The sequence below is a fragment of the Cetorhinus maximus genome, chromosome 24, assembly GCF_964194155.1.
Source record: "Cetorhinus maximus chromosome 24, sCetMax3.hap1.1, whole genome shotgun sequence".
NCBI classification, from domain to species: Eukaryota; Metazoa; Chordata; class Chondrichthyes; order Lamniformes; family Cetorhinidae; genus Cetorhinus; species Cetorhinus maximus.
The window spans coordinates 32,993,202-33,019,878 of record NC_135902.1 but is presented as its reverse complement, the minus strand read 5'-3'; the positions used below and the strand labels follow the sequence as shown (position 1 = coordinate 33,019,878).

The 26,677-nt window shown below is 43.7% G+C and overlaps 1 protein-coding gene across 2 annotated transcripts in view; it reads left to right on the top strand.

The window, feature by feature from the left end:
• Nucleotides 1-2,985: 2,985 nt before the first annotated feature.
• The window catches only part of c1qtnf1 (C1q and TNF related 1), a 39,719-nt gene continuing 16,027 nt past the window's right edge, over nucleotides 2,986-26,677 (top strand). The window contains exons 1-3 of one of the 2 annotated variants that reach the window (XM_078570961.1): nucleotides 2,986-3,494; nucleotides 12,424-12,595; nucleotides 18,534-18,906. In XM_078570961.1, coding sequence (XP_078427087.1) covers nucleotides 12,488-12,595; nucleotides 18,534-18,906 — 481 coding nt within the window. In that variant the 5' untranslated portion in view covers nucleotides 2,986-3,494; nucleotides 12,424-12,487. The remainder of the gene's footprint in view (nucleotides 3,495-12,423; nucleotides 12,596-18,533; nucleotides 18,907-26,677) is intronic. The other variant, XM_078570962.1, reaches the window with a different exon arrangement.

Genomic DNA, 26,677 nt, shown 5'->3' with positions numbered 1-26,677 from the left:
CAGCTCTCAGTCCTGTCCAAAGTCCCAGCTTTCATTAAAACGAGTGGAACTCCTCCAGGACAAACAGAAGGGGAGCTGAATTTTACGTGCCATTGGTGGACGTGGTTCCCACTGAGTAAAATAGGATGGGTGCCCACCCCACCACCTCCCTGCCCAGCCCCAAGCAGAGGGTGGGCGGGTGCCAAAATCGGCAGCCTGCCTGCCACACTTAAATGAGCAATTAAGAGTCAATTAGACTTGTTATTAAGCCAATTGACCCTGATAATAAACTGCCGGGTGGGAGCAGGAAGTCCAATTTTTTACCTCGTGCTTAAAGGGCAGGAAGGAAGTGGAGGTGGTCACTCTTCAGGGGCTTCCCTTTGCCAAGGGCAGGGTGGCCTCCCCTTAGCTAGAACCCCGCCTCCCTTCCTACCCACTCCCTCCCTTAAACCCATCCACGCACCCCTCCCCCCACACCCCGCTGCCCCTCTCCCTAACCTACCCAAACCCTCCCGGCCCAAGACCCCGGACTTACCTGCTCCAGGGATCCATCTTCTTCCTCTTCTGCAGCCCTGGCATAGGCTCCTGTCATCTTCCTGGCGCTACCGGGACTGGAGGAGCTGCCGTCCAATCTAACTGGCCGGCAGCTACAGAAGGCGGGACTTCCTCCCTCATGAGGAGCGGAACTCCCACTCGGCCCTCGTTATTCCATTCTGTAGCGTTTTATGGCTGGGGGCGGGTCGGCCTCCAGCGTGTAGGCTCCATGTCAATGCAGTTTGTGGGGCGGGGGTATTCAGCCCGGGTTGTAGGGGGCTGATTGGAAGGGAACAAAGAGACCTCAAATAACACCTCGCATTATGCTGAGAAAATGAACATTTATTAAAAAACATGAAGGAATGCTTACAGCAAACTATTATTGCGAGAGGAGGGGACGGAGAACCCTGTCGAGACACTTCTTTTCATTTAATCAGCATTCTTGTAAACGAAAAATATTTTAAAAATTGATGAACTTCACTGCACTGTTCACAAATGACTGAAAATCTAGGAAAGAACATGCCATACTATCTCTTCCATGCCATTTCTTAATTCCCATCTGACTCTTCTGTTGCCTCAGGTAGGCTATTCAACAAGGTAGTGCTTCACGTATGAGCCTGATTCTGTCATCACCGCCAATGTCCACGCATACATGCTCTATGTTTACATGCTCTATGTTTACAATCAGAAGCTGAAACCTTGAGTGATTTTCTTCCTCCTGGTCCAAGATTGGCAGTCCAATTGGAACGCCCCATGCTGAAATCAGCTAACTTGGCGTGGCTAAAAGGCCAAATCTGGAAGTTAAACACAGCCCAATGCCAGACGAGGAAAAGGATGTATTTTAACACTTATAAAACAGATCCTGTTGAGCTTGCTCTGAGCTATGTGCTGGTGCACTGTTAGCTTCCAGCTTCCTAATTATTTTCATTGAACCGCAGTTCCGTGCAAAGTTTTACAACCCACCTTTAAAGACCATCACATTCATTCACATCACATCATTTTGCAACTGCAAAACACATAGCAAACCGCTGATGACACGGAGTCCTGCAGAATGCACTGCAGTAAGTTGGATAGCTTTATAGCACGGCAGTACAGGGTTGAGCTAGTTTGGCAGAGCATGGTACTTGTGAGTGAGCCATAGAAATGTACCTTTTCCTAAATGGGGCAGAGGTTCCATTTAAGGGTTGGATTTGAAACTAGTTTAAATCCAAACTGGCACTCCATGGGTACAAATTAACAATACACATTTGTCCTTAATTTGTATTAATATTGTTCCTGCAATCTGACTTTTATGGACCACATAATAGTGAATGTAGAGGAGCGAAATGTCCCATTGGTACAGTGGGTTGTTCTTCCAAATCTGGGTACATTGCCAACACAAACTAGAAAGAAGATTTTACATTGCTGTTGACTTAAGTCAGAGGCTTGACACAGTGGTTGAATTCATAAAACACTTAACAAAAAAGCTCAAGAGAAATCCTCTTCTGTTGTGCTACACATGCTAGCTCAGACAACTACAGATTGTTTTGTCATTGTTTTCCCAGGCTTTCTCTGGAGATCATTAAACTGACCCTAACAGGCACTCGCATTCCTCAAACCCAAAATGAAAATAAAACCTTACAAATCACAGGATGTTGACTGAAGTTTTGTTTACTGCATTCATTAGGTTATCTTTTATAAGCAGGCTGGACAGATGGCTTGCATTACAGTTTGTAATGGAAGGAACTTTCTGCTGCCAGAATACCCTTAACTTCCCCAGCTTTCCTGAATCAGAATATTTTAGTACAGATAATAGGGATAGAATAAAATTCTTGGAAATCAGTATCAAATTCACGTGGTTAATAGCTTGACAAGCAATAAAAATAACATGCAGTTATCAAGAATGCAGCTATACAGTAAGTCATCACTTAAAGTTGTAGCTGAGTTCCTGGAAAGTGCATATTTAAGTGCACCTTGACTGCACCTTGCACTGAGCTTAGTGACTACAGATGCATCCTTGGGTGAATTAGTTGTGCTCCACCCCAGCCCATCCCACAAGTGGTTGATGCTTAATAATAAGAAAAAAGCATAAATGCTTCTAACCTGAAATAAAAATATAAGATGCTGGGATGATTACCTCCCACTTTTCATTTTCTAATGAATTAAAAACATCTTCCTCTTTCCAGACCTACAGTGTGCTTCCAGTGCTTTTCTGACTAACTTTTGATGTTATGAGAGGGTGGGTACCAGCATCTGCTCTCCCCTGAGATTAAGATATTTAAAAACATACTTATCTAATCCAGAAGGTCCAATGGGTGTGCTGGGCACTTTCAAAATGCTGTGCTACACTGGGCTGGGCTATGTTGTACCCAGTGAGAACTTCCCATGATGTGTGGTCTTAGCTCCTGCTTTAATGTGGTGCAAAGTCAGATCTGCCAAGTTAAATATGTTGATGTTTACTCAGTACCATTTTGCACAGCCAAAACTGCATTCTAAATCTCGGAGCTACTCGTACTTTCTTTTTCTTCACTTATACTTGCCCGTGATATCTTTTTATTTTGTCTCCTTGGGCACTTACTCTTCCCCCTCTTTCTGTTAGGATCTATCCATCATTCTTAGTTTTATTCATTTCCTGTTTATGATTCTTGCTTTCACTCTATTTTTTACACAATACATGTTCCTTTCTGCCACTGTGTTCCCAGGACACTTTTTTTCCACTCTTACAGTCTCTCCCTTATTTTCGATGTGTTGAATCTTCTGTATTCTGATCCTCCTGTCAGTCTGGAAAGTGCAAGCAGATGGCATGTGTTGAAGGGGAATTTAAAAGTTGCATAAGTCTCGGTTTCAGCCTCTATAATCTGGAATCTGGCTCAGAATCTAGGACTCGGAGCCAACAAGGAGCCTGGGGACAAAGGGATGAGACGTAACTTCAAAATATTCAGAGCAAGCACTCATAACGGAGGAAGAAGAAAAGATTTCTCGCTTTGAGTATTGATACTGAGGTAAGCAATGTTCTGTAAACTCCTGAAAACGTTTGTCTATCGAGGCTTTATATAAATACGTAGCAAACTTTCCTGGAACATTTCTTTTGCATTATATTGCTCAATCCAAGCAAGTTTGCAAACAGGTCAGTTGTTAGTTTCTGATGGCAGGCTAATAATTGAGCTCAGCAAAACTGTAGTCATTCTGTACGTTAATTTACAATTTAAAAAAATGTTATAACAATTAGCCACCTGCTGATAGTTGTAACATAAATATTTAAATATGTTACTGCTTAATTAGTCGTGCCTCTGTGTTATTGTAAACTGTCTAAAGTGCATTGGGAAGAAAAATTGAGTTTTCTGGTGAACGTTTACAAAAAAAGGAGTTTCAGGATATGATTACACTGGCACTGGATCAAATGGCAGCTTATAGAAAAACATGCAAACCCATTTTTAAAAGTATTATTTTTTATAATATTAAAGAGGCTTCGTTGCTTTACAAATAAACATTAAACGTTACACAGAAGCAAACACGCATATTGAAATGCCAATGGTCACTTAGTACATCTGGATGTTTGTGATAATGATACACTTTTCAAAGATGCTATGCAAAAATAGATATATTGTTAAAATCAAAAGGTAAGCAGAGTGACTGTCATTGTGTTGTTTAAGTTTTGAGTTGGTCCGATCTTGCATTTTTGTTTCAGAAGCTGATAAAGTTTTTGGGAGAGAAATAAAGGTTTGCTTAACTGGTTCATGGTACATGTCATGTGAGAATGTATCTTTTAAATGACAACAATGACTGATGACTTGGGCTTCCACTGCAGTGTGATCTATGAGATTTGAGTGCTATGCCGTTCAGGATTTTGCAAGCCTGTGTGGCTGGTTTAAGTGCGGTCTACTGTAATTGCACAGTTCTACAACATTCTGTGAAATGAACTTTTGCGATACTGCAATAATAACATGAAATACAGTGATGGAAAGGAACTGAATTCTGAACATTCTTTCACAGTGTCAGGAATGCAGTGCTTTCCAATGCAGGCCTGTTGAGGTAAAAGAGACCATTATCTCAGGAGAATATTCTGTAAGCCACAGAATGAGAAAAATAGCGTACATAAGTTATAAGTGATTTATAAAGCTCTCTCTCGGAAGTTGTGCGCCATTAATAACCAATACTTCTACAATGAGATTCTGTTTCTATATTCACTATTTCACTGAATGGAGGTTACTCTCTGCAATGACTGTTTTATGGTTTTAAGAAGTGTTTGGGGATGGTAGAGGCCATGGTGATATTGTGGACAAGTGACACATTGATGTGTTTCAAGACACATTGCAGTGTCTATTTACAAACAGGCAGAGTAAGATTGATCAAATGTGTTTAGGAAGAAAATGATCCTTAACTAATGTGTAGGCCTTATGCTTCAACCTCCCTTCATTAGCGGGGCTGAATTCACAGCACCGCAGTGAACATTGTTAATCAAAGGGGTGGTCCAATTTACAGGAATCAATTAGCATGATATTTTAATGTCTTACTCCAGATGTTTCATGTCATTCTGTTAGAAGGAAGGTTCCCTATAATTCTCAGACAATTTCTGTGGTCAGCTTTAACAAAACCTCAGAAGGCTGCACTTGTTCATCTCCCAGATGTCTTGTGACCTCTTTATCACCCTGATTAAAACTTGTTTTGAAATGCAATGAAACTCATGTGATCTTTGAAGGATACTCCTGGTAGCAAATTGTTCTAATGACTTCTGTGCAAATTTGGTTAATTAGAAAATCAATGTCCTGTAATAAATAAAAAAAAGTTTTAAAGTTAAGTAACTTGAAATATACCAGTGAAACTGTCATTTTTCTATCTGTTGTTGCCTCTGTATTACACCTTCAACATCAGAATCATTCTGAGATTATCAGTAGGCTACTGCTGATATTAAAATGATGAAGCCACTGCCGCAGATCAGTATCAGTGGCTGTGAGAAGTCCTGCATCATTCTGGCCTTGGATTGGTAGCAATATAAAAAGTTTCCTTCACTGCACAATGTTGGACTGTTATTAAACAGCAACACCATGGGAATTTGCCTGTACAGCAGGCATTAAAGCAGCATTCTTCTGGTTTAACATGGTGACAAGTCAAAACTACAGCTTATGCCAGATTGAAAATGAATACATAACAGCATCCTTTAAACATTATATTTTCGCACTGCTCTCGCTGGCTGAAGGTGGGATATTAATCCATTCACTCTGGTGGAATGAGGGAGATTTTAAATTTTGGGCAGCCCACCCACTCCCCCAGCCAACAGCCACCTTGAGGCCTGGACATCACTGAAGTAGAACCAGTGAACTACCTGAAGCGAACAGACATCTCGGTGCAGTTCACACTCCTGCTCCTCCTGGTTCCAGGAATAATACTTCCCAACATAACTTTTCAGGACCTCTTCAGCTTTATCACCAGTTACACCAACCAAAGGGCATGTAGCCCATATCCATGTCGGTGGGGCAGTAAATTTACTGACTTCATTTCAAGGCCATTCCTGCCAACTTCGATGCATTAAAATTGTCCCCAGCAGCCGTTATAGTACTTCTCATTAGGAGCCAATCAGCCCATGCAAGCTGAGATGGTACCAGGCTATTTCACCTGTACTTGGGTCAGTGGATAACAAACAGAATGGGAGCATGGCTGATTTTCTTTCTCCTCAACTCGGGCCACTGTGGACAGTTATAGCACTCTGACATCTGCCCTAAGTTAGTTCAACTAAATCAGCAAAGACCCTAAATCAAACCTTAGACATTTGAATGGCAGAGTGCTACATGGGTGGTGTGTTCACCCTTTTAGTCATTGGGGCACCATGTTAATGCTTTTTAAAAATAAACTGTAACCTTGTGCCAGAAAGAGCTAATATGCTTGCCCATTGTTTTGACCTATAACAACCTCATCAACCTCAATGAGTGATGTATATCATGATGCAACAGTGACATCAGCAGTCATATGCTAGAGACTCTGATGAGCAGATGTAATGATCTGTACTCATGATACATGTACCTACCTGTTATGGCACAGTGGATGGTAAATGCTGAGCTGCTCAAATCCCAGAGGGGAACTTGAAACAGCTGCCACAACTGTTTTGCAATTTGTATTTTTATTTCGAGATGCGCGCCTTGAATTCAGTAGTAATAAGTTCACCGAGTCTTAGAGGTTTTTTTTTACAAAACTAAATTAAACGTTTATTAATAAAAGCAATTATTTTAAGCACATACATAGGTCTACAAATTACTACCATGATAACTCCTAAACCCCCTAATTAATCTAGCTCCCAGTTACACTTCCATTAAGGCAACAGTAAAACACCGTAGGTTTCAACAGACCCAGACAAAGCACACAATACCCTGGACATTGATATTTAAAATGAATTCTCTTAGTTTTTGTTACTGGAGACAGCAGCTTGGAGACAGAGGCTGGAGGCTTTTCACACTTATTAGGTCTTAGAATGCCTTCTTTTTACACATAACCTCATCTCCTTTATACATGTTTCTCCCTTTTTAATGTAAATCCCACTGTACCAATATGTCTTTGCAACTTTACTTTTTCCATAATATAAATCATTCACAGCACTCATATTATCAGTAATCTTTGGGAAAAATAAACACACTGTTTTGCTTAGCCTCTGTTGGCTAGGTATAACACTTGACCATCTCTTTGAAATTCACTACTTGGGTTTATCTAAAAATGCAAATGTTCTTCACACCTCCCATTCTAAAACTTCAGTCATGTTTACATATTTAGCACTTCAAACCTAGTTTCCCTTCTGATACATCAAAGCACCCAGACTAGATGTCTGCAATTCAATTAAAACCCACACACACACCTATACACAGAAACTAATCCAAACCCCACTATTAACCTACCTTTACAATAAGTTACAAATATATAACGATAATTATTATATTTTCATGACACTATCTCATCATGTATAAAGTATAAATAAAGCAGTTTGAAGTAACCCTCAGGAGTCACACCACAGTTACTCAGGATAAGAGAGGACACACAACTAATATATGAACCATGGTAGCAGCGGTGGTGACATCAATCTAATGAAGGGTTGGTGCCATTGATGGAACATCCATTGAGCGAAACTGGAAGTAAACCTGTTAGAAGTAAGAATCTGCAAACGTTCCTAAGAAGGCGACAGATAGGAAAGCGGTAGCGATGGCAGCACCAGGCAAGCAGCCATTGTCTCTATCCCGCCCATTCGAAAGCCTTGAGGGCCTGCACAGTGGCCAACATTGGAAGTCATGGAGAGAAAACTTCCTCAGGCATTGAGAAGCGTCGGGTCTACTTACCAAAGAGCTGAAGACTAGGCCAGTTCATTTCTCTACACCTTAGGGCCTATTGCTGACAATGTCCTCCTGAGATAGTAGGTGGAACAGACCTCCGCAGTTACTCAGCATAAGATAGGCCATGCAACCAACATACGAAAGAGTTGGTTGAGGAATAAATATTGGCCAGGATAACAGAACTCTGTTGCTCTTCTTTGACATAATAACTTGGGATCAATTACATCCAACCAAGATAGCAGATGGGGCCTCAATTTAGCATCTCAACTGAAAGATGGCACCTTCAACATTGCCTCACTCCCTCACTACTGCACTGGAATGCCAGCCTATATTTTGTGCTCTGAAGTGGAACTTGAACTCACAACCTTCTGGTGCAGAGTGAAAAATGCTACCACTGACCCATAGCTGAGATCAGCAGTGGGTCATGCAGACTGTGATGTTGCGGATACTCCTTTTGCGGATTTTGAATGTGTACGATAAGCTAACCTGCTGAGTTAATCCTAACTCGAGTTTGCTGTGGATCATTAGTAAAATTATATCACACAAAAATCAAGGGGTTGGAAAAAAAATACTCCACCTTTATTCTTTCAAGCAAACTAATTCAAAACACCTTCTGTTTACGGGTAGGTGGTAAGAGGGAAACAGTGCTGCTTGAACTGATCCCCTCCTGTCTGTAACACCAGGCACCCATAGAGATTTGCTGCCTCCCATTGCACTGTGATGTGCATAAGCAGAGTAACTGGGGCTCTGGCTTGGATTGATGTTAAAATGCTGTAAGTATTGTACTGGTTCGAGCTAAATGAACCAATTTAATGCAGCACACACCATTACACATGTTTCCAATCTGCCATAAAATCAAGCTATCAATAAATATATTTCTTAAATATCCCTGAGTTGAACCAGAAAAAAATCTGTTTATATGTTGTACAGCAAACTTCCATGGCTACATAAAAGTGACCTGTTAAAATACTGCAGTCAAGGGCAGCTTTACTACAGCATTTATACAAAAATAATAAATTACATTAACTACAATTTATTTATCATATTTAATTAGATTACACCCTACACCATCAATTTTTCCCTTATCCTATGGTAAACAGAAGGAAAATTTGCACAGTTGGAGGTTTCCATTCTGCTACATGCCATTTTGTTTCTGCTTTTAGACTATATGTTTGTGGGAGATGATTGTTTTTTGACTGCATTATGTTGTGGAATCAAATATTTTTAATCGCTTAGAAAACTGGATTTTCCCAGGTGTTTTCACCTCGTCTTCTTGAATTAGTTTTCACCTCTAACAGCACCGTGGGCGCATTTACACCACAAGGATTGCAGTGATTCAAGAAAGTGGCTCATCGCCACCTAAGGGCAGCTGGGGATGGGCAAAACCGACCTTGTCAGTGATGCTCATATACCAAAGATGAATTTAAAAAATGAAACCAAATGAATCCCAATGATTATTAATGTCTTACTTTGCATTAGATTTCACACTTAGCAGCAGTAGACTGTCAAGAAGATATAATAATGTCTATAATGTTATTGGAAATTATCTTAAAATAGAGTTCTAGTGGTGTCTGTGTCTGTGGGCAGAATTTTACGTTTGGCATGAAGGTGCCCGCCTGACGAGGGAAAAATTCTGGCCTATGTGTACGTGTATGTGTGCGTGTCTAAATTGGATTAAAGCCAGCTAGTCTAGAGACATGCATCCCGACGTCATCGCACACTTGCGCGATATTTCTATTGGCGGGCGCGCGCCGGAGTTGGCTGCACACCCGCCAATAATTGAAAGGCCTATTAAGGCCATTGACAAGCTAATTAAGATCAAATTAATGCTGCCCGTCCAACCTTACGGTTGGCAGGCAAGCGGGTGAAAAGGCCAAGCGGCCTTTACATTTTTTAGGAAACCTCATCCACGAGCAGGATGAGGTTTCCTAAAGTAAACAAACTTTAACTAAAAACTTTATTTTTGAATTAAAAACATGTCCCAGCTCATGTGACAGAGTCACATGAGGGGACATGTTATTTTTAATTTTTACTATCTTTATTAATTTTTTTAAAAAGCGCTTCAGTCTCCCTGAGGCAGCTCCGTGCACTCAGGCACATTCTCCCTTCTCCCCCCTTCCCGCACAGGTAATGCTGAGTGTTGCTGCTCACGATCCATGCAGGGCGGGCCTTAATTGGCCCACCGATCGCGGGTGGCGGTCGGCTTCCCAACCACTCCTGCCCACTCCCACCGAGCCCGCCCGACGAGGAAAAAATTCTGGCCTATGTATGTGCATCTAAATTGGATTAAAGCCAGCTAGTATAGAGGCTTTAATGTATAGAAGAGAAGTAGATTTGAAATGCTAGTGAAGAAAACATAGGGAAGTTAGAAAGTGAAGTGTAAAAGGGACAATTTGCATTTTGAAATAAACCACTCAAAACAATGGGTTAAATATTAGACCTAGCCAGAAGAAGCCAAACAATGTGTTTATTTTTTCCAAAGCTTGCTAATAAAATTGGTTCTGTGAAAGGGTTTTATTGTTAGAAGAGGTAAAGTTCAAAAAGCCAGTGATACAATGAGAATTTGCATTCAAAGAGGAAAATATATATCAAGGAAGAGAAGGCTGTTGGTAAAAGAAGAGGGATTCTAAGATCTAAAGCCTCCAGCCTGTAAGCCTCAAGCCACTGTCTGCGAGGACCCAGAGCTGAAAGAAACTCATTTTGAATGCAACTTCCCAGAGTGTGTTTTGCCAGGGGTCTGTTTAAATCTATGTGCTTTACTAGATAAAAGAAAAATACTGAGGATTCTGGAAATCTGAAACGAAAACAGGAAATGCTGGAAAAACTTAGCAGGCCTAACAGCACCAGTGGAGAGAAAAACAGAGTTAACGTTTTGAGTCCGTATGACTCTTCTTCAGAGCTCTGGAGAGGACTCTTATGGACTTGAAACATTAACTCTGTTTTTCTCTCTACAGGTTTTGTTGACCTGCTGAGTTTTTCCAGCATTTTCTGTTTTTGTATGTGCTTTACTGTTGCCTTAATGGAGGTGTAACTGGGAATCAGATTAATTAGGGATTCTTACAAGTTATTATTGTAATAATTTGTAGATTTATGCATGTGCTTGCAATCTTTTAAGTAATAAATGTTTAATTTAGTTTTATTAAAACCTCTTGAGACTCAGTGGTCTTATTATAACTGAATTCAAAGCCTGCATCTCGAAACATACAAATTGCAAAAATTGGTTATGACAGTTGTTTCAAGTTTCCCTCTGGGATTTGAACAGCTCAGCATTACTGTCAGCTGTATCATAACAAGACATTATTACACAGTTACAAAAGCAAAATGCTACAGATGCTGGAAATCTGAAATAAAAGCAGAAAATGCTGGAAATACTCAGCAGGTCAGACAGCATCTGTGGAATGAAAATGATCGACATTTCAAGTTGATGACTTTGCATCAGGACTGGAAAATGTTAGAACTGCAACAGGTTTTAAGCAAGTACAGAGGTAGGGAAAAGGGGGAAGGGGGAAAGAATAAAAAGAAGATGGCATTAGGCAGGAGGCATTAAATGGCAAATGGTTGAAGGTGCACGACAAAAGGTGATGATAATGAGACAAGAAGCAAAAGGTGGGTTTAGAGGAAGTTTAAGTGGCAATAGCAGACTCATTACCAACAGCTGTCTAAAAAAATGGGATCAGAGATTATGATCTGAAATTATTGAACTCAATGTTGAGTACTGGAGTGCAAAATGTTAACTTGATTCATTCCATTTTCCACACTTCTGCTCTTATTCCTTCATCTCCCTTCCACAACCAGGATAGGTTCCCCTTGACCTTACCTTCTATGCCAGCAACCTCCTCATTCAACAGATCATCCTACACCATTTCTGCTATCCCCAATGTGACGCACCATCAACCCCCTCCCCTTTCAGCACTCTGAAAGGACCTTTCCCTCCGCAATGCCTTGACCTACTTCTTAATCACCCCAATAGCCCTTCCTCTTCCCGCAGCTCCTTTCCATGCAAGTGCAGGCAATGCAACACCTGCTTTTTTACTTCCTCTGTTCTCACAGCCCAGGGACCCCAAACACTTTCCAGATGAAACAGCCATTTCTTTCTATTTGTTCACTACTCACAATGCAGTCTCCTCTACACTGGGGAGACTAAATACAGATTCGGTCACCGCTTGTGGAACACCTCCTTTCATTCTGCAAGTTTGACCTCAAGCTTCTGGTTTTAATGCTCTGCTTCACTTCTGCTCTGATCTCCCTCTCCTTGAATTCTTACATTTGAGGAACAGTACCTCTTCTTTTGGTTCGGTACTTTTCAGCCTTCTGGACTCTACATCGAATTCAACAATTTCAGATCATAACCTTGGCTTCCATTTTTTCAGACAGCAGCTGTAGGTAATAACTCTGCTGTTCCCATTTACACATCCTGTAGGCCCAACTTTTATTTATTATCCTATTGCTATCTCCTTTTGCCTTGCACCACCATCTCTTTTTCATTTAATTACTCCTGCTTTCCTTTTTGTTCTTTTCTCTCTAGTCCCTTTCCCTGCCTCCGTAGTTGATTAAACCTGTAGCATCTGTAACTTTTTCAGGTCATCAACCTGAAGTGTTAACCCTGTTTCTTTCTCCACAGATACTGCCTGATCTGTTATAGATATCTGAATGTAACAATCTCGTGGAGTTCCAGCAGGAACCTGATGAGGATTTTGAGAGCCAACAAAGATTGGGAATGGTGTTCTGCATTTTTCTTGTTTGCATCAGGGCCATTGCATAGGTTTTCTGAACATGGGGAGTCTGCTTTACAGGTGAGACCCATGGTGCAGAAAGAGCATGTACCCAGTGACGAGGAGGTTCAGAGGCCCATTAGTGTGCATTGTATGGCTTGTGAGAGGAAGGGGGAATGGGAGGGGTGATGGAGAAAGTGGTTTGAGCAAAGATCATTGGTAAGTTTACGATTTTAGTTTTGTTGATAGCAAATAAGTTTATAATGAGGTAAATTTAAAAATCTAAACACTTAATTTTAAAAGGGTTAAGTTAGAAAATGCAAAAAATGGTTGAAAAAAAACTTCATATCAAATTGTCAAGATTACAATTCATATTTTGGAGAGATTTTCTGATACTGGTTCCAAGTAATGAGTCGACTACAATGTAAAGCATCATAATTATCACTGTGGCAACTAGACTTTCCTAAAGCACACCAAAGAAAATTCATATCTGTTTAATGACGACTGCAAAATTATCTAAAACCATTAATTCCTAAAAATTACCAACATGTTTTCAATTTGAAGACCCCCATGTTAGAAATGTTAATGGCCCCCTGACATTATAACACAGATGGAAAGCATTCCATTATATAATAGATTGCCAATCACAAAGCCAGGGACAAAGCTTACAGGCTCCAAATTGCCAAAACTGGTGAAGCTTGATAATGTTTAGTGCCACTGGAGCCATTTTGACCAGGGCAATGGTGTAAAATGTAATATCAGCTCGTTGATCAGTGAAACCCCTCTCCCACTTTTAAGTCAACAGGAGAGCTGTTTAATGGGTGGTTGAGTCAACATTATGTGTTTTACACCATCCCCCAAAGTCAAAATTAACCCCCACTGAGTTCTTCTAATGACCCCTTTTATTATCAGCATACTGACAGAATGACACTAGAAATTACTGGCTGTGATATTACAGTATGAAAATTTAACAGATTCACGTGACATCCTTGATTTAACAGAGGAGTTAGCTTGTTTAAAATACTGGGTGTTATTCTCTTTTTTAATGTTTGCTATCAAATAAATTAAATATACCGCCACAATACATCTACAAAGAGGCTTCAAAGATGAGAATGAATCCTATAAGCTCATATGGCCCGAGGATCCATTTATTTGCGTGAACAGAAACAGAGTTCCATATAAAGAGTCCCAAAGCAGCTTTATAAGACTGAATAGATTTGTGGTCACATTAGTCTGAAGCTAAATGAAGCAGAGTTGAAACTCTGAAAATCAGCCTATTTTGCTTTTGTTTGCTACACAAAGACCTAATCCTACACATTGAGAAAATGCATCTCAGGTGAGAAAGAGTGGATCACTAAAATGTCAAAACCTCATTAAAATAGAGAGAAATGTTAAACTAGCGAACAAACTGATGAATCACCTCTGCTGCAGGGTGCTCCTGATTTACAGTTTATCTCAAGAGCATGAAGAGTTGGTCTCACTCTCTTATACTTGGTGCCATTTTGTAAGAGCTAATCATTCTTCTCTTTAATAGGTGCCTTAATATTGAAAAATTGCCCAATGTATATGAAGGACAGAATAAATTTTATTATATAGGCCATTTGCTCCATCAATTTTCTGCCCATCTCTCTCAAAGCGATGTTATTGAGGCTTTAGTATCTGCTGATAACTCACCAAAGGGAGCTTTTAAGTGTGAACCTAGACAGCTAATGTTAACAGGCTATTTGACTTTGGATGCTTCACAGTTGAGCCAAATCCTGTCTTTACTCAATCTCCACATGCAAACACTATCTAACAGTGAACAATGAACAGCAGTGAGAGCTTGGAATTGTTTTCTCTTCCCAATCCAGTGAAACTGAGACCAAGTGTAGTAACGTTCCCGCTATTCAAGCTAATATCATGGCCAAGTTTTCCGAGGAGTTGGATTGCCACACTGCTCCTACTTTTCTCCGCTATGCCAGAGCCCTGCATTTCTGGCCAGGGCTTCCGATTGCAGCTTCTCCAACAATGCAGAGCATACCTAAAATGGAGCTGCTTCTTCGCAGCTCTGGATCCTCGGGGCAGACAATCCAAGCCCCCTTTTTATGTCACTAGCTGCTGTATTCTGGTAAGTAAATAGCTAAAATGGCCCGAATCTTCTTCAAAAAGCTACACAGAGAAGGTAAATGGGTGAGGGGTTCAATGGGTATGGAGTTAGGGTGGGTGAGGTGTTAGGGTGGGTAGGGAGTTAGGGTGGGTGAGGTGTTAGGGTGGGTAGGGAGTTAGGGTGGGTGAGGTGTTAGGGTGGGTAGGGAGTTAGGGTGGGTGAGGTGATAGGGTGGGTAAGGAGGTAGGGTGGGTGAGGGGTTAGGGTGGGTAATGTAAGTGGGTAAAGGGGTGGGGTGGGTAAGCAGGTAGGGCAGGTGAGGGGTTAGGGTGGATAAGGTAAGTGGATAAGGGTTGAAAATGAGTCCAATGTATATGAAAAGCAGAATAATCACAGAATTGTTATGGTGTCAAAGGAGGCCATTCAGCCCATCATGTCTGCACCGAATGCTCTCTGAACATTTTAACTTAGTGCCAATCTCCTGCCTTTTCCCCATAACCCTGCACTTTGTTTCTATTTAAATAATCATCCAATGCCCTCTTGAATGCCTCAGTTGAACCTGCCCCCACCACACTTCCAGGCAGTGCATTCCAAACACTAACTACTCGCTGTGTGAAAAAGTTTTTTCTCACCTCGCATTTGCTTCTTTTGCAAAACACTTTAACACTGTGCCCTCAGGCTCTCAATCCGTTTACGATCAGGAACAGTTTCTCCCCATCGACTCTGTCCAGGCCCCTCATGATTTTGAAAACTTCTATCAAGTCTCCTCTCAGCCTTCTCCTCTCCAATGAAAACAGTCCCAACTTCTCCAATCTTTCCTCACATCTGAAGTGTCTCATCCCTGGGACCATTCTCGTAAACCTCTTCTGCACTCTCTCCAATACATTCACATCCTTCCTATAGTGTGGCGCCCAGAACTGTACACAATACCCCAGCTGAGCTCTGACTACTGTCTTATATAAGTTCATCATAACCTCCCTGCTCTTGTACTCTCTGCCCGTATTAATGAAGTCTAGAATACTGTATGCTTTAGTAATAGCTCTCTCTATCTGTCCTGCCACCTTCAATGACTTATGTACATATACGCCCAGGTCTCTCTGCTCCTGCACACCCCTTACAATAGTATCCCCAGGGGTTGGTATTGGGACCTTTGCTTTTCCTGATATATATAAATGATCTAGATCTTGGTGTGCAGGGGACAATTTCAAAGTTTGCGGATGACACAAAACTTGGGAGAATTGTAAACTGCGAGGAGGACAGTGTAGAGCTTCAAAAAGACATTGATACATTGGTGGAATGGGCAGATAGGTGGCAGATGAAGTTCAAAGCGGAGAAATGTGAGGAGATACACTTTGGTACAAAGAACATGGAGAGACAGTATAAAATAAAGGATACTACTAAATAAAGGAGAGGCTGGGACTGTTTTCCTTGGAGGGGAGAAGGCTAAGAGGAGACTTGGTAGAAGTTTTCAAAATCATGACGGGTTTGGACAGAGTAGATAGGGAGAAATTGTTCCCACTCATAAATGGACTGAGAACCAGAGGGCACAGTTTTAAAGTGTTTTGCAAAAGAGGCAAATCACAGAATCACACAGTGCAGAAGAGGCCCTTCGGCCCATTGAGTCTGCACCAACACGTGAGAAACACCTGACCTACCTACCTAATCCCATTTACCAGCACTTGGCCCATAGCCTTGAATGTTATGAGGTGCCAAGTGCTCATCCAGGTACTTTTTAAAGGATGTGAGGCAACCCGCCTCCACCACCCTCCCAGGCAGCGCATTCCAGACCGTCACCACCCTCTGGGTAAAAACGTTTTTCCTCACATCCTCCTAAACCTCCTGCCCCTCACCTTGAACTTGTGTCCCCTCGTGACTGACCCTTCAACTAAGGGGCACAGCTGCTCCATATCCACCCTGTCCATGCCCCTTATAATCTTGTACACCTCGATCAGGTCACCCCTCAGTCTTCTCTGCTCCAATGAAAACAACCCAAGTCTATCCAACCTCTTTTCATAACTTAAATGTTTCAAATGTGAGGTGAGAAAAATCTTTTTCACACAGTGGTTGGGGTTTGGAATGCACTGCCTAGAAGTGCGATGGAGGCAGGTTCAATTGAGGCATTCAAGAGGACATTGGATGATTATTTAAATAGAAACAAAGTGCAGGGTTATGGGGAAAAGGCAGGAGACTGGCACTAAGTTAAAATGCTCAGAGAGTCAGTGCAGACATGATGGGCCGAAAGGCCTCCTTCTACACCGTAACAATTCTGTGATTCTGAGTATCCTTTGTTTTATACTGTCCCTCCATGTTCTTTGTACCAAAGTGTATCATCTCACACTTCTCCGCATTGAACTTCACCGGCACCTATCTGCCCATTCCACCAATGTGTCAATGTCCTTTTGAAGTTCTATGCTGTATAAGGGGTTGGGTGGCTGAGATAAATGGGTAAGGGGGTAGGTGGCAGGTGGGTAAGGTGGCAGGGTGGCAAGTGGGTGAGATGGTAGGGTGGTAGGTGGGTGAGGAGTTGGGTAACAGGAGGGTAAGGTGGTGGGTGGGTGAGATGATAGGGTAGCACATGAGTAGGGTGGCAGGTAGGCAGGGTGGCAGGTAGATGAATGGGTAAGTGGATCAGGGGGCAGTTGGATCTGAATGCAGGGGGGGAGTCATGGTGTCAGGGGGGAGTCAGATGGTGGGGAATAGTCAGCTTGAGTCAGAACTAGTCAGGTTGGTTTGGGGGGAGTTGGTGGGGATCAGTGGATAGTAGGGCGGTGGGGGCTAGTCATGGGTCAGTGGGGAATCTGGGGTTGGTAAGTGTGAGTGATTGTGGGGGTCAGTTGTGTAGTTACCCAGGAGTTAGACTAGGATCTTTCCGTCTAACATTCCTGGGTATCTACCCAGTCAAATAAATTGGAACCATGCAAAGTCTCTGACTCTAACTCAGAGTTGGAGACTATTTCACAGGATCCAGAGGATCAGGGGAATTGCCCATTGGAAGTTCAAGCTTCCTGGGCAATTCCCACGGAGTCAGTGCATTGGGACTTCTAAGGGATACCGTAGTGCATCTTCCAGGGTATGTCAGATCTCTGACCATCTGGGGACCAAAGATCTGGGCCCACATAATTCAGCATTGGCCATGAATTAAACCAGGGACCTTCTAATCTTTATGGCTTAGCTCTACATTGGCTTTAATAACGGAGTCATTAGGACAGCTGTTCTACAGCTGAGCATGTGTGAGTCGCCATCTTCAATTGCAAAAGTAATTGAAATGTTTACATGTACCACAGTCAACCACACCACCCTCCTCCAACAACTCTCCTCTGATATCCAGCCCTGCGGCACTACCCCTTGCTTGGTTCCTCTTTCAACAAATCTCCAGCAATAGTTCCTCTTCCCATCCTTGCACCGTATTTCTGAAGTCCTGTATCATTGTTGCCTTCTTTCTCATCTACATGCCGTCCATGGTGACATTATCCAAAGACAGGGAGGCAGCCTCCACATGCACACAAACAGCACCCAATTCCACCTCTCCCACCACCTGTTGGCTGTTGATTCCAGTGTAATGTATGTCTATTTAATTTGAGAGTTAAATGTATGTTTATTCGCATGGCTGTAGTAAAGTATTTCTCTGTCAGAGTTAATGTTTTGAGTCTTATGACTCTTCTTTAGCTTCTTTAGCTCTGAAGAAGAGCCATACAGACTCCAAACGTTAAACTGTTTTTTTCCCCTCCACAGATGCTGTTAGACCTGCTGAGTTTTTCCAGCATTTTCTGTTTTGTTTCCAGCATCTGCAATATTTTGCTTTTATTTCTCTGTCAGTCTTCAATTTCTTGTGCATGTCCATCTTTTATTGTCCTTTCTTTAGGATCATGTCAGATATTTATTTTTCTCTTTGTTTTTCTGAGCAATCGTAATTCTGTTTTATTTTTACAATAGGTGGTAATGCAGAAGAACATGAATATCCATTTTGCTTTCATGCTGACTTTTGAAGTCTCTGTATTCCTGATTTGTATTGATGGATACTTAACTGGAACGCCACCCGTAACACACATTGATCAGCCTAATGATGAACAAAAGGAACAAGAACATTATTACCACTCAGATACTGAATCAGATACATATGAACCCGAGCAGGATTGGCTTGATGCAGGTACAAATCAGCCTGAAAACAAGGCTGCGGAAACTGGCACTGTCCAGTGTGTCCAATGCTGTGATCGCCCATCGCGCCGCAAACAGCGTTACCATCACTACAACGAGGATCCACCAGAGTTTCAAGCTATCCCTCAAATCAACCTGACTATTCTAAAAGGTAAGGTCAAAACTAGAAATGAAGATGAGTAGAGGTTATCCTCTCATGGAAGTAGGAAGTGGTACTAGGACGGAGTCAAGTTGTCCTATTGTCATTCCTGAAATTCCAGCTGAACTTCTGGTCTTAAATATGCTAACCAAGCTGATAAAAGAGAAGTGGATGCAGGGTGATGAAAGGTCACAGACCTGAAACATTGGTCAGGATTTTTCCATGGGCTTTGGGATTCCAACATTGGGACCAAATGGGGTCCCAAGTCTGCACTTGTTGACAACGGGACTGGCTCGGCAGTTTTTCCAGAGACGGCCTCCTAATTGATCATCTCTGGGCTTGCTGCTCAGTTCAGAACAGGAGAGGGGATGTAGACATTGTCAGTCCAATCAGAGGGCTGGCAGCTCCGAAGCCTTGGCAGCCGCATCACTGGGACAGGGAAGTTGGGAATTAAAAACCAGAGGGACCAGGGGTAGGCAGGGCACTCCGGATGGTCCACGAGGGCTGTGTCCCAGGCTCCAGCTTTAGGACATGGAGCTTCCAGCTCCAATGGCCCCTGGACAGCTGCAGGGAGATTGCCTCCATGAAGCTGGGAGCTGCCCCATGTGATGGGAAAATTGGGCTTATGAGGCCTTTGATTATTTAAAATTGCTGCCTGCCTCCAATCAGCAGGCAACTGATTCACATCCGTTCCCTCCGGTGGGAGGCCCAAGGCTCCTTTGCAAGGCCAGGAGGAACACCCCTGTCTCTCCCGGTACACAAGAACACCTGAAAAAATACATTTTAAACTTACTTACCTCTCCTCCCTCCTGGCAAGGTTTTCCTAATGGAGGAGTGAAAAACCCCTCTCTTCACTCCGACCTGCGGTTGATATTGCAGCTTAGGTCCTGATGACTGATTCGGCCCAATCTGCATCTGTAAAACAGAATCCTGTTTCCTTCCTCTGTGTGTCCTCCTCACCAGCTCAAAACCGCAGGTTAATATGGGGAACACGCAGGGAAAGGAGCGGGATTGGTGAGGGTAACTGCCCTCTGTCAGATGGGGACATTTCAAATCAGGACCTAGGTATCAGTATGATTCAGTGTCAGCTCTCTTACCTCTGAGTTAGAAGGTGGTAGCTTGAAGCATCGATACAGGCCCGAGCACATAATGTTGGTTAATATTTCAGTAGAGAGCTGTGTTCGGGATGAGACGTTAACGCTGTTCAGTTGGATGTAAAAAGATTCCAAGACATTATAACTCAGTCAAGGGTTATAAAATAACTAACTGGTCATTTATCATATTGTTGTATGTGATACCTTGCCGCCTATGCCTACAATACAATAGTGACCACACTTCATAAGTGATTGGAATATCTGGAGGATATGGAAAGTGATAAATAAATGCAAGTCTTCCTTTCCCTCCTCAGGTGCTGGTGGACATTTCCTGTTCTTACTTCACCAGTTCTTTAGCACTTGACGCCAAAAAATATTTGGGTTGGAAACTTGGATCCAAATTTAGACACATGGCTCTTTGCCGCACAATCAGTAATGCATGTCAGAGAAGAAAAACAAGTAGGAAAAGTACTTGGGCAGCCTCTCCAGAGTGAGTCACAGCAGCACTGAAATCAATTCTTCATCAGGCACAGAAAGAGAAAAACAGCGACAATGATCCAAAAGGCTGCAACATACTTTTACTATTAGGGATACCATCGAGCAGCAAACAAACCTTCACTGCTCTTAGGGATCACAGCACATAGAAAAAAACCATAGAAGCATAGAAATGTTACAGCACAGAAACAGGCCATTCTGCCCAATGGTTTGCACACAGCATTTATACTTCACACAAGTCTAATCCACTCTTTCACCTCACCCCGTAGTCCCTTCTTTCTCATATACAGAATTTGCTCAGTAATAGTGTGTTCATTAACAAGTGTTTCAAAATTTTGAGTAGGGAGGGAGGCAGGAAAGATTTTTAAAAATAATTTCTTGAAATTGGTCTCCAATTGCAATTTTGCCATAATTTATTGCATTCATTTTTTCTTAAATGCTATTTAGTGGCAACATTTGGTAAGTTATATTAGTTTTGTGGATAAAGTTAGTGGTACAGTAATGCTTGGCCCAGCCTTGAATTTTTATGTTCATTTGATGCTTGCAACCAAAAGCCTTAATGTTTAGTAAATTTGTAACTGTTGTGCTAATAATCTGTGATTTTGGGGATATAATAGCATGGTGGTTACTTTACTGAACTACTGATTCAGAGGCTTGGACTAATGGGTGAATCGTCCCCTCCCACCATATTTTCCGTGGTGGGATCAGAAATTCGGAGTGATTCCCGTCACAGAGTGGGATGGGCTTGTACACACTATTGTCCATTCCCTGCCTCATTAGTCATGCATGTGTGCATTATACACGAGTCTCGTGGCGGGGTGGGCAAGGAGTCAGGTGTCCTGCTGTCATGTTCAGGCGCCATATTTAAAAGGCACCGGGACTAACGGGAAGCAGGAGAAGGCAACAAGCTGCGGCTCCCTGCTTCAGCGATGCATCCCTGGAGCGTCTCCTCAAGGTGGTACAGGAGAGGCCGGATGTCCTCTTCCCCAGGGATGGCCGCAGGAGACCCACCCGACTGACCACTGCAATCTGGGAGGAGGTCACCAAGGCGGTCAGCGCCCATGGGATGCAGAGGAGGACCGCCTTGCAATGCAGGAAACAGATCAATGATTTTATCCACACCGCTCGGGTAATAGAACCTTCTACTTTCCCAAGTCACAGCACCACTCTTTTGTGTTTCTCTCATGAGACCTGGGCGTCACTAGCAAGGCTAGCATTTCTCTTGCCCATTCCTAAATGCCCTTGACATGGTGGTGGGCTGCTGTCCATGTGCTGTGCTGTTGGCGAGGCAACTGCAGGATTTTCACCCAGCCACATTGAAGGCACAGCCATGAGGTGGAGTTCAGGCAACTTGCAGGTTATGCTGCTCCCATGCGTCTGCTGACCTTGACCTTCTAGCTGCGGGATCGGAGGGTGCTGTTGAAAGAGCCTTGGTGACTTGCTGCAGTACATCTTGTACATGGTACACACTCCTGCAGCTCTGCCTTGGTGGTGGAGGGAGTGAATGTTGAGTATACTGGATGGGGTGCAAGTCAAGTGGGCTGCTTTGTCCTGGATGTTGTCCAGCTCCCTGAGTGTTGTAGGAGCTGCACCCTCCACCAGCCCAGGGACATGCACCTCGGTGGGTCATATATCAAGTTTAGGCTCAGGCTCACACTCCGGTGGTCACCTCACAGACACGTGTCCGCAGCAGAAGGAAGTAGCGACAACCAAGGTCTCTGGCATTCGGAGGACTGCTGGAGAAGAGGCCTCTGCAAAACATAAGTCAGATGATGAGCCTCTGGAAGCGATCATGGGGAAGATGATGGAGTATCTGCTTGATGCAGGGGAACATCAGGCAGAGGTGGCAGAGGCCCTCAAGAGAGAGGCAGAGGAGTCCGTCCGCGTGCTCTCTGACGCTGAGGCTCTGACATGCGAGCGCACACCTCCATGCGGAGGACACCATGGAGAACCTGGTCCAGCAGAACGCCCAGTTTCTGCCAGAGATGTGCTCGGACCTGCTCTCCATCGCTGTAACCATCGGTGAGCTTTCGCAATGGCTATGTGAGAGTGGGATGGGGCACCTTGACCTCCATCCAGGTGCCCTTTCTCCTCAAGGAGTCAGGGTGGGGCCCACGGGCACCCAAAGAGAGGAGGAACCTGTGGCAGACACCATGGGGGCATCCACCCAAGACACTCCAAGGGTGTCCAGGTTCCCAATCCTCTCTGCCTCTGAACCCATCAGCTCTAGCTGCTCGGGCTGAGAAGGGTGCACCTGCCCCTGAGCAGGATACCCAAAGCAGGCTGGGCCCACCAGGCCTCAGACTTCCAGAGGATGCCTGCTGAAGTCATCACAGACAACAGGCATGGTAGTCAGCAGGTTGCCTCTGGCTCTGCTGCGGATGGAAGGGAAGCACCTAGACATTGAGACGCAAATTAACACAGAGTTGGGAAGATTAAGAAGTATTGAATTAATACTGGTGGCACGTGTGTACAATCATTGTATATAGTTTTTGCACTTCTAATTATATGTAATCTTGCACTGATTGGAAAACTCCTGAATTCCCTCTTGCTGCTAGTAGTTTTAATATTCACGTGCACTCCACCCCTTCCAGAGGAGGGGGGCCAAGGATGGGTCTTCCTCTACCTAATGCATGGCTGTGCACGAAGACATCGCTCTTTGACAAGGGTGATGACTGCAATGTGCGAGAGGCCTCCCACTCGCACTGACCCACTTTCCTCCAATGCCCTCAAGACTCTATGGAGAGACCTTGTCACAATGGAGAGACTAACCATGTGAACCCTAGTCAGGCGGGTCCATTCCTCCAGGAGGAATTTGCAGCTGCGACTTGGCTGCCATTCACCCTCCCTCCCTCCTCCCTGCCTTCTTCCCTAACTCTGCCAGGAGCAAATAGCAAATGGCTCAGAGCGAACGGCATCTCTACACCTGGGATCTCGTTGTGAGAACCCTCTGGGCCAGACCTGCTGCCATGTGACCTTCACCAAATAGTGAAGATTAGCAAACGAGAAAGCTCTCGTACATTCTCCACATGTTTATTAAGGTTTCCCTTTAGTCCTCCAGTTGTGCTGACCTTGAACTCCACCCACCTAGAAGACCCTCCCCCCACCTTGATGTTTTGCAGGTGGGCATTGAGGGCATTGCCTTTGTCTGGAGCTGGCTCTGTCTCAGAATGGTTTCTGTTTCATATGAGACTGTCTCTACCACCTTTTACCCTCCCCCTGTCACCTACCAATTTCCCCCCATCATGATCGCGCCCCCCCCCCCCCCCCCCCCCACTCCCCCCGCCATGTCACCTTCACTCTCCCTTCAATGACCTTTGAGCCTCCCCCCATCACCCTGGACCCTATCACTGTGAATTTGGAAATGCCTTCCTTCCCCGCTGACCCCACCCCCAGTCACCATTCCAATGCCCACCCTGATCTTCCCCACTCCAGTAATCCATGTCACCATCCTTGTCCCCTTCAATGGCCCCCTGGATAAGAACTATACTCACTATAAACAGACCCTGACTCTTCCAACCCGCCACGTCCCATTAGCCCCTCTCAGAGTCACCGTCCCCTCCTACCATCAGCACTCTTACTTCTCGCCCCAGGGTTCCAACATTGACTCAACCAACCCCTCTCTCTGAAACACTTTGTCCCCACCCTATCCTAGTCCCTCTCCTTCCCCCTTTCCCTTCATACCTTCCTCCCTCCCCTTAACCTACATGCCTTCCTCCCCCCACCTTCACTCCACCCACACACCCCCATCCCTTCTACTCATCCAGCTTCCCCTCCCACTTCTTCTCTGGATAACCCCTCGCCTTCATGCTTTCCACCCCCCCACCACTTCATGTCTTGAATCCACCCCCCCCTTCGTCTTCTCTGCACCACCCTCACTTTGTGTTTTTGTGTGCACCATAGCTACAGTTAGCTTCAGTGGTGCAGCCTGTTTCAACTGAAAGGTAAGTGTTTTAAAATTCTCCCTCACCTGGTGCATGCCACGAATGGGCAGTTAGATAACAGAACGGCATAAATTCCCGCTGGCAGGGCAGAAGATTTGACGGGGATGCACAATTCTGGTCTGTTAGGGTTTTAATTACCATGCATGAGATGCAAAATGGGTTCCCGCCGACTTGACACCCCCCATCAACCCCTCCATGAACGTCAGGAGGGGAAATTCCTGATCTGATTTCCTCACGTTGGGAAACCAATTTTTTGCACCCCACTATATCTCCCGCCCCCGCTTGCCATAAATCCTGCTGATGGCGAGAGGGGACGATTCCACCCAATGGCTCAGAGACATCAGATCAAATCCCACCATGGCAGCTGGAGAATTGAAATTTAATTCATTAAATAAAGCTGGAATACAAAGCTAGTATCAGTAATGGTGACTATGATAGTTCCAGGTTGTCATAAAATTATATCTGGTTTACTAAGGTCCTTTAGGGAAAGCAACCTGCAATCCTTACCCAGTCTGGCCTACATGCCCACTCCCAACTCACAGCAATGTGGTTAACTCTTAACTGCCATCTAACAAGTTACTGTGGTATATTCAAGAATGTGGCTCACCAACACCTTCTCAAAGGCAATTAGGGATGGGCAATGGAAAAAAAAGTGAACAAAGACTTGGTGGAGGAAGCTACAATAAAAGAAAGATAATTTGAAAGCTGAAATAGCGTATTTAGCTCAATGAGAACATTACCTTTGCTTGCAGGTTATCCTGAGCGTACTGTGAAATTGAGCTTATAAACTCAATTTTACATCTTGCTATCCCTATTGGGAAGGGGTAGACCTAAGACCTATGGTGTTCCCCAAAAGAAGTGTTAACCAGTCACAAAATTAGGAATTGCAAGGACTGTATTGTTACTGCCAAGAAACTTTTATTGTAAGTATCCAATCAAGGTGAAATTGCTCTCAACAAGATTAACCAGGTGGTGGGCCATATCTCAAAGAATTCGGCCTAGAAGTTGGTTCATATGGCCTATCACAGGTAGAATCCATTGAGAAAAATCTACCCTGAGATATTCACAAAGTAATGTTATTAACAATATAGGAAACACAAAGGCACTTAAAAAAAAGACTCTTGTATTCCCATCTTACTATTGTAAAAACAAATTCAAAAATATTTCAGAACTGACACTCCTGACTGGGAGCACACAGTAAGGGAAGCACAGAGTGCAGCAAGGAACGAGTGCTAACTGGGGAATTGGTACAGGTGGGAATTCAGTGGAGAGGGCGAAAGAGGTGCTGCTTTTTATACCCTTTTTCATCCTCCAGTATCTGGTGAGTGTTCTTCTTTAGTCTCCAGGCTAGGAGACTTACTATTACTTTAGCTGTGTAAATTAATAACTAATTGACTAATTAAATAAACAAGGTTAGACAGATATGGCAGAGATGGTGTTGGTCATGACTGCAGCAAGTGGGAATCTGTGGAAGACTTTGCAATCCAGGACTTCTGTAAGGGTTTGAGACTCGAGCAACTTCGGCTCAAGAGTTGCTGAGCTGGAGTCCGAGTTGCAGGCATTGCAGAGTATCAGGGAAGAGTTAACTTTGTTCCAGGAGATAGTCACACCCCTAGGGATAGGTAAAACTTCAGAGCTGGTCAGGGACAGGAGAGTGTGACTGCGATCCAGGTGGGTATAGGGATCCAGCAGATACTGCTGGAGGAGCCTCAGCCCTTGACTTTGACCAACAGGTATGAGGTGCTTGCTACCTGTGTGGATGAGGAAAAGGACTACAGGGTGGATGTGCAAACTGGCCATGGCACCAAGGTAAAGAACACCATTCAAATTTGGGGGAGTGGAAAGGAACATGGTAGTTACAGGGGACAGTATAGTCAAGGGGATAGACATTTCTCTGTAGCCACGATCAGGAGCTCCAAAGGTTGGGTTGCCTGCCTGGTGCCAAGGTTAAGGACATCTCCTCGGGGCTGGAGATGAACTTGGAGTGGGAGGGGGAGAATTCAGTTGTCATGGTCCATGTAGGAATCAATGACATAGATAGAACCAGGAATGATGTTCTGCTGGGGGAGTTTGAAGAGTTAGGGTTCAAATTAAAGCACAGAACATCAATGGTAATCATCTCCAGATTGTTACCTCAGGCATGTGCCAATTGGCATAGGCTCAAGAAGATTAGAGAATTAAATGCATGGCTCAAAGAGTGGTGTAGGAAAAGGGGTTTCAATTCATGGGGCACTGGTACCAATACTCAGG